Raw genomic sequence first — 13,945 nt, 5'->3', positions numbered from 1 at the left:
CAGACAAATACAAACTAACTTTAATAGCCAAAAATCTCACAAAGTGAAAAAGACAATGCTACAAGTTTTGTCTGGTAAAATTATGAAAAAGTATCGACTACTCAATAAGGTAAAAAAAATAACCTCAATCAAAATGCTTAGCAATTATGGTAATAAAATTTACAAAACTGTGTCAAAAAGAGATTTCACAGAAGAAACACAGCTAAATGTTCAGAAATTTCTAAAATCTGACAAAGCAAGTCGCTTGTGCCCAGGGAAAAAAGAAACACAAGAAGAAAAGAAAAAAAACAAAAGCGTTATTTAAATGATACTATGTATAATTTGTATAAAATGTTTATAAAGGAATGCCAAATCAAACAAATTATCAAACTTTGTCGTTATTGATCTTTTTGGATCTTATTTCCGAAAGTTTCCGATCGGGAGACATGTTTATGCAAAGTTCACGAAAACATAAAGCTTTTAATAGTAAAACTACATAGTCTTGTTATTATAAATGAAAAAAATATATCTCAAGTTCTTAAAGCAACATGTTGTGATCCTCAGAGAGAACTTTGCCTAAATCTTAAATGTGATGCCTGCAAATTAAAAGAAATTAAAATAAATGACTTTCAAGATGAACCTGTGCTACTTCCGAAATGGATTAACAAAAAAGTTACTATGAAGATTAAAGGTGAAACAAAAATTTGCCATAGAACCATGAAAGTGGATATTGAGAGTACAAAAAAAGAATTAGTGAAATTATTTTTTCAGATATAAAAACAAATTTGAAAAGGAATGAAATCCTAATGCATATTGATTTTTCCGAAAATTACATATATAAGTTTCACAGAGAAATTCAATCAGCCCACTTTCGTGGTTCAAAGCCACAGGTAACTATACATACTTGTGTTGTAAAAGAAAGTCCTATTTCATATGGAACAATCAGTGCATGTAATAGGCATGATGCATCAGCTGTTACTGCTCATTTGCTTTCACTCAAAGATAATTTAAAGTCTCTTATTCCTGATTTAAAAAAAATTCATTTTTTCAGTGATGGTCCCAGTGCTCAGTACAAAAACAAAACAATGTTTCAGTTAATAGGTGGATATTTATCCTCTCAGTTTATTGTGGATGAAATTCACTGGCACTATAGTGAAAGCTCTCAAGGAAAAAGTGCTCCAGATGGAGTTGGAGCAGCAATAAAAAGAACAGCTGACAATTTAGTTGCCCAGAAAACATATCTCAGACTGTTAAATTTTAGTTTCGGTACTTCAAAAAAACTGTAAGAATGTAATAATAAAAAATGTTGAAGAAAGTTTTATAAGTGATGTAGATAAACAAATTCCAAAGCATATTTTACCGTTTTCAGGAACAATGAAAATTCATGAACTTGTATTTAAAAAAGACCAAATAAATATGGAAGCAAGATACCTCACCTGTTTAAGTTGTGGTGATCAATGTAAACATTACCATTTGGGATTGATTCATCGAGAAAGGATAAGAAGCAAATCAAAAATCAATGATTATGTTGTTGTACAGAGGGGATGCACAACCTATAACCTGCGGGCCAGAAGCGGCCTGCGAAGCTTGTTAAATCAGCCTTTGGCAAGTTCTTCAAAAAAAGAAAATGATTTTTTTTTTAAATTAAAAAAAATATCTTTTGATTTATTAGGTTTTTTTTTTACTCATCAATGAAACTAAGGACATACTTTCGATATTTTCTTTTCCAACTAAATTAAGTTGCACTTTATTGATTTTGTTGCAAATGCTAGAATGTGGATTTTTTTCCGGAACTGATGTGATATACCCCACCCTTAGCGACTTTTTCCTGTTGGCGCCAAGAAAGCATCGCCAAGAAAACGATGTATGACGACATATGTCATACATCGTTCTTAGCGATGCTTTTTTAGCGCCAACAGGAAAAAATCAGATAAAAAAACATGATCAAAGCACTTCAGAACACAATATATATAAAAACAACATAAAAGCACAACAAAAAACATCACGAATATATGCTTCAAAAATGTACAGGGCCGGGGTTTTTTGTAAACATATTAAAATACAATGAAATAAATTATTGTATTAATTACAAGTCGAAATTAATGCATTAATTTTTTTTTCATCATTTCTCCGGGATACGAGCCCTCGGTCTCATAGTACTTTCGTAATGAGACCTCGGCTCGCCGGCCCTGCCTCGGTCTCATTACGAAAGTACTATGAGACCTCTGGCTCGCCAGAACCTCGCTCCGCTCGGTCCGTTATCCCTCCGACTGTTAATATACATTACAGTCGGAGTATGGTCACAGTTATGTATATTTTCATGGAGACACCCAAGGGTGGCTCCTTCCGTTCAGTGTACAATAATGACACAGTTTTAAGTGTGAAATATGCACCATTATTGTGCAGATTTATTAATAAAATTCAGCATTTTTAAGAGTACAACCGAAAGAACTTTCAACTGTTAACATAAAATTCAGTACCTAAAGGAGGCACGTTAATAGAATGTCTAAATAATTCGTGGCATCGATAAGAATTAACTTTTAGAACAAAATAACCGTACTATTTCTGTAAAATTAATTTACATACAGTAAAAATATAGTTAAAAACTACAAGAACCCCTCAAGGATTTGTAAAAACAAAGAATTTTGGAAGTGAGAGGTTTTTTTTTGAATTCTAAAATAAAGAACTTACCTTTTTATATGGTATAAATATTCACACTCAGTCTAAAACAATACATCATATGACAATGGCACGTTACAGATACACACCATGTTGGAGTTAACTTTTCATTAACCTTCAAGTTTGAAGAAACTGGCATTTTCTAATGTTTTTACTTCAAAACACAACTACTGAATTTAAACTAACACAAAATAAGCATTCCTGTAAGGTATATTGCACGAAACACCACGTATCTCTCCTGCGTGAAACCCAAACAACCCAAGTAAACAAGTTTGAACAGATCTGTAAGATTGCCTTCGGGTTGCTAAACACAGGTTAGTTTGGCCAGGGATGCCATGCATAAAAAATTATTGCCTCATTGGCGAGAAAAATATTTTAATTTTGTGCAAAAAAAATCGAATGTCGCCAAATGGGGGGGTATATCACATCTGTACCTTTTTTTCAATAAAATAGGATATTCATAAAGAGCGAGGTCAGGAGTCTTTATTTCAAAAGCCTCCACATTTTAATTTGTTAATGTTAAGTAAGAGTCACATAATAGTTCATATAGCTTTAAAACGCATGTTTACTTTCATAACAACCTTTATTGACACTTTTTTACATAAAAAATATCCTCCGTTGACTATTGTATCCCCTCCGTGGACGAGGTGGGATTTAAAATATTTGAAATCTTTTTAAAAATAAAATAGAAAACTTAACCACTACTACAGGGACATAATTTATAAACAAACAAAAACACTTATGCAATTATTTTTTTTTTACTTAGTTTCATCAAAAGCATTTTTTTGGTCTATTTGTACCTTTTCTGTGAGAATGACCCATAAAACAGATGTGCTTAACCCTCCTGGAGCAGAGAGAAGCTTCACCTGGGGAAACAAAACTGGGAAAGTAATTTATTCAGTGAAGAAATTTTATTTAAAATATCTGTTGACAAAACAAGTGTTCAGGTTTGCCGTTTCATAAGGGAAGTGCTTGAGAAATTTTGTGCGAGAGGTTCTGTCAAACTTGAGATATTCATAATAGTATGAAGTTGCGTGAGAGCTAATGAAGTTGCATGAGAAAACATGATTTTTAAGACAAATAGGATGCTAATGATCACGTAAATAAAAAAAAGGCATTCAATCAAAGCATTAACAACTAATACCCCACACTGCGACCACAGACTTCACAATGAAAGTATACAGGTGTTGACTAAAAAATATTAGAAAGACCACAGTCCAAGTTCGACTATCAAAGCACAGAAAATGCTTAATTCTAGAAACAAGTTTTCTAGTTAGATGGGTGGTTAAAAAACTAATTATATCTCTACTTTTTTACAGCTGTGTGCAATGTCCAGCCATATCTATTAATGCTTACAAACTTGAAATTTGGTACGTAAATAGTTTGAACTCTTGGATGGTGCACCTTGAAGCATTTTTTAAAAACATTTGGTCTAAAAAAATTTAAAAAATCCGTGCTTCAAAATTCAATTCAGTTTTTGAATCAGCTATCTTGCGCAGTACACAGGCAAAGAAGGCCTGAAAAAGGAATTCTACCTTTGAAGCAAAATATAAAACTAACAGCATAAAAAATGGAATAGACTCTCAAATGGTAGTGATCTCTGATATTGATAAAACAGACTGGTATTCAAATTGAGTCCTGAACTGTTTGAAGAATTAAAAGCAAAAAGAATTTGAAACATCCAATTATGACTGAACTTAGAGCTAAGTTAAGCTTAAATGAGCAAAAAGTCATATTTAACGAAACACTTTCAAAAGAACAAAAAGGCTTAAATTGCATTACCTGGACACATAAGAGCAACATTAATTAACATTTCCAACAGAATTGAACAAAAGTAAATCTTTAGCAGTCCAAATATTATTCTGCAAGACTAATATCGTCTGCAACAAAATCATACAAAACTTTTTAAAAATGCCTAAGACACTGCCAAGAATGGCATGAAAATTGAATCAACTGCAAAACCAATGTACAGTATCAAACGTCTTGAAAACATAAAGCAGTTTCTATTCAAATAGAATGCTTATTTGGAATCTTAATGTGAAAATTGTTACTAATTTATTGGTTTAGAATTTAATTCTATGTTAAAGTATAATTCTGAAACTGATGCTGATAATGATGATGGTGAAGATTTTAATGATTGTGATAGTTTAATTTACTTGTCGATTTTTGTTAGAGTACAGATTTTTTGAAATATTTTTGTTAATGTACCACTTATCGAAGCTATTTTTGTTAAAGTGCCAATTTTATTACATCATTATTTTTTGCTAAGTATTGATTTTCCTGTGTAATTTTTATGAAGATACCAAAAAAGAGAATATTAGCCTGTTTACAGGAAGTAGAAAAACAATTTTAAAAATAGCTAGCAAATTTGAAAAGCACTTGAATGGTGTTAATGTCAAGCTAAACGATGGTATACTTACAGGTGATGAAAAATAATATCCCCGAAGGGCTGTCGCCATACATGTCAAAATGTATAGAGTCTTCTGAGTAGTTACATTACATGCTTTGATGATTGAACGTGGTTTAGTCCTACTGAATTCAGACTTAATGCAGAGTATCTGGAAATTATAAATCAAGTTCATTAATAAAACAAAAGCAAGTGAATAAATAGTTAGAAACACAGCTGTGAAACACTCTCTCTACCTCTCTCAAGGGAAAAAAAATTGATGCATCTGAACTAGCTTAACAAAGCTTAGATTAAAGTTAGTACTAGACACACTGACAACGGAATGTATTAGTATAATATTTCTTGAAAATTTCAATGCATATGCAGGGCTGCCATTGGGATTTTTCTCAAAATCCAAGATAGTGCTCATAAAATTCCAAAGACCTAGGCAAAAAAAAAAAAAAAAAAAAAAAAAAAAAACAAACAATGATCAATCATTTCTTTAGAACTTTACTTTAAAAAGGTGCAAAAAAAAAAAGTCTGTTGCAAAAAAAGTCTTTACACGGGTATACAGATAGAACAACACAGATAGGCTAGAAAGATGTATGCCATGAAGAGAAAAATTATTCAGGCCTAAGAGGGTGGAGTGCTGTTTCTTCTCAAATCCAATCTTTTAAAATAGTAAGTGGATGAAATAAGCCTTCATTATAGATTACTTAGCTAAAAAACTATATTTAGTGAAAATATTATGTTTTATCTTAAAACAATACAATGAACGTACATTTTTCATCAATTAAGCCAAAAACCTAAAAATTTCACACAAAACAATAACCACCGCTATTCCTCACTCTGTATCAGCGAACGATTGAACTCGCATCATGGCTCAAGACATGACCTTGAAAACACACCATATTCTCCATTCGGGTTTGGCGATAAACTCCATCACAGCATTTCAGGCTCGGCTTATGACCTCGACTTTGGTGGTTTAAGCCAAGATTTTCCTCCCATTATCTTTTGTAAACAAACAAAATGGACAATTGTTGTTTGGATTATTTTGAGCTTGCTGAGTTGCAATTATTAGAAGCTATTGAAAAACATTTGCCCTGTATTCTTGATGTGAGAACTAATGATTTATTAGATGATTTAATCGTCATTCTGCATGCAGCACAAATTTAATCGAAAAGTACTGTCCGAAATATTATTGAAATGCTTAGCAGAATGGTGCAAAAAAATCATTTTGTTTTCATTTTCGAGTCAATATACCGCAAAAAAGTTTTGATTACTTGCGAAAACTTAAAAATAAAATTAAAAATTTGAAACCCAATGTCTTCCAAACTTCCAATTGCGTAACAAGCCTGAAAGCTTTAAACATGTCGAATTTCACTGAATCTTTGAGTTTGTCAAAATTTTGCCTCAATGAATGACAAAAATGTTGCAAAAGAATGCTGCATCAGAAAAATAATTTTATGGGGTTTAATAAGAGGTCACTTCCAAGAAGGTATCTTACTATCATGGAAAACTTTCGTTCATCACAAACAAGCCTTTATCATTTTATTTGCATAAATTTTGAAAGTAACAAAAGCTTACTTTTTTTAAAAATGCAGCATTGCTTTAAAGGTTAAAATGCCGGATAATCAATTTGTAAACAACCAATAGTTTCTTAACAAGTTCTTTCTAGAATTATAATTGTATTGACGTCACTGCCATGCCTTAATAATTGCTAAAATTTTGTTTTAAATTTATGAAAACTGGGGAAGAAACGGCACTTTTCATTATTTTTATGATTTTGGAGAAATGAAAATGGTCCGAAAGCAGAAAAATCAATCAATCTTCTTAAATAGTTGCCTGTTGCAAAATTTTTACCCTTTTGTATTCAGATCAATTAATGAAACGGCAATGTATCTTGTCCAATTGGGACAGAATTGCATATATCTCCACAGACAGAAATTTACATAACGGAGCTGAATGTTCCACAACATTTTACTGTGTAACACAATAATATGTAAGTTAACTTAAAATTTTCTTTCTTTCAAAGAATTTTAACAAAATGGATATGGGATAATGGAAAAATTACCATAACTAGCTTCATACATAATGTATCACATTAATGTGGAAAAATGTTCACAATGGATGAAATAACATTTTCTCTCACACTTGAGAATGTAATAAAGGCAATTAAAATGTTTGTGAAAAAATTAAGGTGTGAATGAGGACTAAGAATTTTTAAATGATAAAAAAAATATCTAGAATATAAAACAGAGAATATATATGTATGTGTGTAAGTATGTATGTTTATATCGTTGCTTAAAAGATGAATGGGCATATCTCACTTCTAAGCATTTTGCAGAAAAACGATTTAAAGATTTCTAGTTTACTGTATCGCTTGAGAACCGCCACCAGTGTGAGGCTCTGTAACTTTACTATTTATTGGTCATCATAACTAATTTTTCGATTTTTTTGAGATACGCAAATTCGTCTTTTTAGCGACAATATGTTCCCTATACAGTTTACATTGGATCTCCACCACACGTGATAGGAGGTACTTGAACACCTGAAAAGGAACGTAGAGGGTTTTCAAAGGCCAAAGAAGTCACAAACTGTTCGAATTTTAAAGTAAAACCTCAACATCTTGTCATGGCATGTGCGACAAAGTTTACTGTATGATGATTTTTTTTTGTTTTTAATCGGAAGTGCTTGAGAAATTCATCTGGGACTTAAATTAGCACTACTCCTGATATTCACCCACATACAGTACAGAAATACGAGTTTTATCATTTTATTTTGAAACAGAGTATGTGTGGCTTAAATAGGTGGTCAATAATAGGTTTATCTAATTTAATGATTCTTTTGCTGTTATCAATTGGTTTATCTAATTTAATGATTCTTTTGTTGTTATCAGTCACTTGTTAGCAAAATCATACATTGGGATACAAAATGTTATCATTAACCAGACTACTGTACATGTCCTTTATGCAATGTGGAATAATAACGTGGGTTTCACCAATTTTTATTTTTAACAAAAATCTGTTCCTGAATATAGATCTGGATTTACGAGTCTACATTATTGCTAGTAATGAATTAAATAGAATTATGAATAGATTACTAGAAAAAGAAAATAAAAATAATTAAACTGACAAAAAGAATACTCACTAATTGGATAACAGATACAGCACAAATAATGTAGAATATACTGGAAAAAGCAATATAGTAATTCAAATTTGGATCACGGCAGCTTCCTCCACTGTATTGAACCTGTAACATTATGACAAATAAATAAATCTATATAAAAGGAAATGGAAGGACGAAGAAGAAAAAAAAAATAAATCAATGCAAGCACTTTTCAGAGAGAAAGAAAAATGCAACCAAGCTTTTGTAGCTACATTCAAATATTAAGAAATATGATACTGTTTTTATTTTCCTTTTAAGGAAAGTTCGGTACATCAGTTTATATCTTATACAGTCGAGCCTGCTTAGTAGAATATCGGTTGAAATATCCCGCCGTTACATTTTCAAAGTACCAAGCCATAGGTAGTAATTAGTTGTTTTGATCCTGGATAATGGAATTTTCTGCTTATTAGAATATATATATATATATACATACATATATATATATATATATATATATATATATATATATATTGTTACAAATTCTGTAAATAGTAATTATTTTTGTGATTAATTTGTTGTAATCCAACTAAATTTGCCATTTATTCCATTAATTATCTTTTATCTAAAATTGTCTTAGTGACGTAACCTGTAAATAGTTTTTTGTAATGAATATACAACCCCCTTACATTTGAATGAAGTATATGGTTCCTCCATTTCTGCACGCTAAGATTTGTGAATGGAATAAAAAGAAAACATCCAGAAGCATTTCAAATTTTGTCGAAACTTCTCTAGGATTTGTAAATAGCCTCCGCGTGTGATAAAAAGTCAGACTGGTCTGAGCCGTGGCGCTGAGAGCATGTATTTGGCTCTGCATGTATTAGCCTCTCTATATTTTTGCATATTTTGAAGTAAATACCTGTGTGACCATTGAGTTTATGGTGGTACCAATTTTTAGTTTCCTTATTTGCTGATGACTGATTTAGCAGCTGTAACTACATTTCCTGTACATAAATCTCCTGTGTTTTCTCAAGAACTGTGTTCTCATTGAAAGTTTGAAGCTGCATTGGACTCGTAACTATATATATATATATATATATATATATATATATATATATATATATATATATATATTATACAGTGAAACCAGTGTATAACACTACTGCCTATAACAATAAACCTGTCTATAACATTTTTTTAGGTCCCAACAGTATCGTTGTTGACAGGTTTTATTGCAAATGGCTATTCCATTAAGCGGGCAGGACTGTAATTTTGAGATGAAGAATTATATGAAAAAGATTTCTGAAATAACTAAATTTTTCTACTTTGAAGTTATCAGAGATGCCATTCTCATACAAAATTTTTGAGTCTCAATCTTATTAATTTTTAGTAGTTTTCAAAGCATATCAGTTGTTCTGGCCACCTGAAAAATGCAACGGCAACATCTATTCAACATACGAAAAAACAAGATCCAAAGAAAAAAATCTCACCCAACAGAAAAAATGATTTATATGATACCCTCATTATACATGTAGAACAAAACAAAATCCTACTCACCCTTTCTCCGCAAAGGAAGAAAGAAAATAGTTTAATTAAAGTATACATTACAATTAAAACAAAGTTTAAGTCCCCTTTTGGTAAAAAAAAAAAGACTATAGGTATTTAAAACAAAATAAAAAATCCCCCGTCCCCCAAAGAGAAAAGATTTTTCATTAATAAAAGCACCCCAATTTGAATCAGCCAAAATGCAGCACAGTATGATTCAGTATTGGATTTGTTACTGCAACAAGCAAAGCAGCAAATAGGCCACCTTTTAATGACTACAACTGAGTTGAATTTTAATATAAATATGAGAAAAACTTGAAAAAACGCTGCACATACATCAACAAAAACAAATGCAAAAACACCTCCCTCTCATACCAACACAGGGTTGCTGCAAATTCTGGTTAAAACCAGGTATTTAAGCTTTCCCCTGACACTTTATCTCCTACTGACTGATGTTGCACCCTACCGTGATCATCTGCAATCACTCGTTTTGGAGCTCGGCAAAATTTTTTTCAAAGGGTAATCACGCCAAATGTTTAAAGTTGAATTTGCAAACTTTATTTTATTTCTTGTAGAAAATTGAGCCTCTTACGCTGACTTAACTTTTGATAAAACTTTTCTGTAGAAACTATGGAGAACCCTATAAAATTTAGCATCTCTGAGTTATACAAAAATTCATGACTATGACAAGGGTATTTATTTATTGTTAAAAATATTTCTCATTCACAGAGGTTTTGGAATTTTAAAAGTATCAGTTTTTTAGGTTGAGCTTTCATTAAATTTATTTCATTGCATACAGTTTAGTATTATAAGAAACACTACTAATAACAGCCAGAATTCACTTTCATTAAGTAAAAAATAAAAATGTACATAAGATTTTCTTTTTACTTGTGTAGTCCAGAAAAATAGCCAAGGAAATATAAATCGGCTACATGGTTGGGCATTTATGGACTCTTTGAAGGACACTTAAGAGCACAGACTGATTTTGAAGATAGAGAGAGAGAAGCCTGTTATGTGTCCAAACCTCCCATGCCTTAATATGCAACAATAGTAACTAATGTGCCCTTAACAGCAGATTTAACAGTTGGAATAACACTTTTAAGAGAGAATTGCTGAAAAATGTAAATGGTGCTTAAATTTTAGAAATCATTCTTAATTTTCATGGATAATAATGATATTGGTACACAGCTGATATCATTCATAATGCTCAAAAGCCATGATAAACGGGAAAGAGGGGCTAAATTTGCTGAAAAAAAAGTATGACATTTATGGACAGCCCCGAATGCAAAATACAATAATCAGTTGAAATACAGTTCTTACCTCACAAAAACACACACCATCATAACAGTCACCGTGACCAGAGCATCCATTTGTACATGTTACATTAAAGTTAGTCATTTTTGTCCAGAAACTGGGAAGAACAAGCAATGCAGAAACTTCATTAGTTGGCTGAGTACAATTAACCATTCTGACACTTGACCAAATCCAGCTCCTTTCAGGCAAAACTCAACTATGAAAAGTAAATTTGAATTTTTACACTTTTATTCATTCAGAAATTAATGCATACTTATCAAAACATCACACATATATCCAAAAATATAAAAATGGATATACATAGCTCTGTGTTTGTCCACTTGTATGTGTATTATGCAAATCCAGTTTATGTTTGATCTTTGCTAAATTTGATATGGCATTATGTTGATGCCCAAGAAATCACAAAGGGACAAAGGCTAGTCCATTGAAAGGTTTTAAAAAGTTAAATTTAGAGTCTTAAAATAGAATAACAATGCTTTTATAACATGAAAAAATTTCACATCAAGCAGTAATGCAATGCCCCAAAGCCAAGGCAAAACTATATGCAATACAACCACAGCCTCGTTATCCCATCCAGAGACTGCCATTTTGTCCTTGTTTGGACTCATCAGCATGGAATAGGTAATAACTGAGCTGGAGGCAGATGTCATCTCATTGAAGCTGGGAGTGCCAACAAACTGGTGGCAAAGTAAATTTATCTCATTAGCAAGAGTCCGCAGACATGGTGAAGGAAACATGGTTGACCAGTTTGTTGCCACTCTGAATTTCTTCCAGCTTTGTTATTACCTATTCCAGACTGATGAGTCCAAACAAGGACAAAACTGCAGTCTCTGGATGGGAATGGACCGACAAAAACTGAGAAAATAACGTAAAAAGTAATTAGCAACACAAAATACATAATGCACAGGGCAAACAATCAAATGCCTACCCATGCCTCATCTTAACATCTACACCTCAAGTCCTGTTAGAAGCAAAATATAAGGTATTAACCAAAGTACAATTTATTTACATTATTATCACCATTAAAAATCGAGAAGTCTCTCAGGACCAGCAGAACTAATAGGCTATATGTTTAAGGAACAAGCAAGATTTGTGAAACTTGCATTGATTGCTTATTTTGTTAAACTGGTACATTGTGTAGTAGCCTGGGCTGGTTATAAAACTTGACTGGAAAAACATATTTCAGGAAACACTGTCAAAGTGTTTTAAAAAGCTATGATATTAGGTATAAAATCTGAATTAATGTTGACAAGTAAAATACCAGCACTTCCTTCTTGAGCACATAATAATCAGTAACTGCCTGTTTAAATCTGTATGCTGTTTCCTTTTTATAAACACTCATAAGATTCTCCTCTTTTGTTACATTGATCCAAACATTACAGGTATCTGTAATTGAAAAGTTCTTTTTCTGAACTAAGCCAAGGTCAATATTAAATAGCATTTGTTTTCATTTTTTACAATGATGAAAAGAAGTTACATTTTTTAGTGTAGCTAAATGTGGTGTATCGAACTAATTGAACTCCGCTATTGTAATCGCAGTGACGTCAGAAGCCACTGACGTCACTGAGGAAAAACATCCTCTCAGGAACAGAAGAGATCGGAACGAACTCCGGAGATGTGCGCATTGGCGACACACTCTGTCTTGTATATAGTATTATGTATATAGTAAATGTAGCAATTAGAATAGTAAAGTCTAGTATTATAATTCCTGAATGATTAATAATCCATTACATGTTCCAGCGAGCATAGGTTCCCTAAAAAGGAACCATAACAGTGGCGACGAGTGTGTGTTACGAATTTCAAAAAGGATAGGGTAATTACCCGAAGACAGCTCAAGGTAGGAAGTTTATATATTTTTGTATTTTGGGTTGAAAAATAATGGAGGCCCTGGTTCAGGAACTCATAAAACAAAATGAAGCCCTTGTACAAGCTCTCAAGCTTAAAGTGGATACCCCAAATGAGTCAAAAGTGACAGGGGTCAATTTTGAAAAATATGATGAAATGTCCGAAAATTTTGATTCTTTTATAGAACGTTTCGAGGCATTCTTAGATATTCAAAATGTCCCGAAAGAAAAAAGGGCGAAAATGCTTATATCAAGTTTGTCAGCAAAATTATACAATTTACTGAAGAATCTTTTGTCACCCGACAACCCTGGGGAAAAAGATTTCGAAACGCTCAAGGACATACTAAGAGATCATCTCAACCCAAAGCCATTAATTATTCCTAGCGGTCAAATATTTTTAAACCGCAAGCAGAACGAGCAGATTAACGAGAGCAGATTAACGCCTAGTTCGCAGAACAGAACTTCGCTCATTAGCAATTCCCTGTATGTATAAACCAGATGACTTAAATATGATGCTTCGAGATGTTTTTGTTAGCGGATTAAGAGATCGAGCAATACTAGATAGATTATTTGAGGAAAATGACCTTGAATTAAATCAAACCTTACAGATTGCTTTAGAGATGGAAAAATCTCATAAATCCACGGCAGAATTAATTGGAAGGCAATCTGGAATTCATAAATATAATGCTGAAATGAAACAGAGCCAATATCGGAAGAAAAAGTGCTCTGAAGAAAAAAATAATAGAAAATGCTCTCGATGTAATGGAAAAAAATCATTCTACAGATGAATGTAGGTTCAAGACTTACAAATGCAAATTATGCGGCAAAATTGGTCATTTAGGAAAAGCATGTTTTTCTGCCAAAGCAAATAAAGTTAATAAACCTGTTAAGCAAAAACAGGTGGATGTAGAAGCTTTTCCTGAAGATGAAGGTGCTGATTCCGTGCCTATTTACACAATTCAGTCTGAAGAGTGTACACTGCCTGAACAAGAACCAAGGAAACCTAAAATGGTAAAAGTTCAAATCGAAGGCCATTGGGTAAACTTTGAAGCCGATACAGGTGGAGCCGTTTCAATAATGTCGCTGAAGAATT

At 32.3% G+C, this 13,945-nt stretch overlaps 1 protein-coding gene across 2 annotated transcripts in view; it reads right to left on the bottom strand.

Annotated features, from left to right (window-relative positions):
- LOC129218215 (uncharacterized) overlaps window positions 1–13,945 on the bottom strand; it is a 90,811-nt gene that overhangs the window by 38,461 nt on the left and 38,405 nt on the right. For both annotated transcript variants that reach the window (XM_054852433.1, XM_054852434.1), the window contains 3 exons: window positions 11,015–11,204; window positions 8,195–8,296; window positions 5,079–5,216 (listed from right to left, as the gene is read on the bottom strand). In XM_054852433.1, the coding sequence (XP_054708408.1) occupies window positions 5,079–5,216; window positions 8,195–8,296; window positions 11,015–11,161 (387 nt within the window). In that variant the 5' untranslated portion in view covers window positions 11,162–11,204. The remainder of the gene's footprint in view (window positions 1–5,078; window positions 5,217–8,194; window positions 8,297–11,014; window positions 11,205–13,945) is intronic.

Source organism: Uloborus diversus, chromosome 3, assembly GCF_026930045.1.
Source record: "Uloborus diversus isolate 005 chromosome 3, Udiv.v.3.1, whole genome shotgun sequence".
In the NCBI taxonomy this organism is placed as follows: Eukaryota; Metazoa; Arthropoda; class Arachnida; order Araneae; family Uloboridae; genus Uloborus; species Uloborus diversus.
This window is presented reverse-complemented; position numbering and strand designations above follow the sequence as displayed.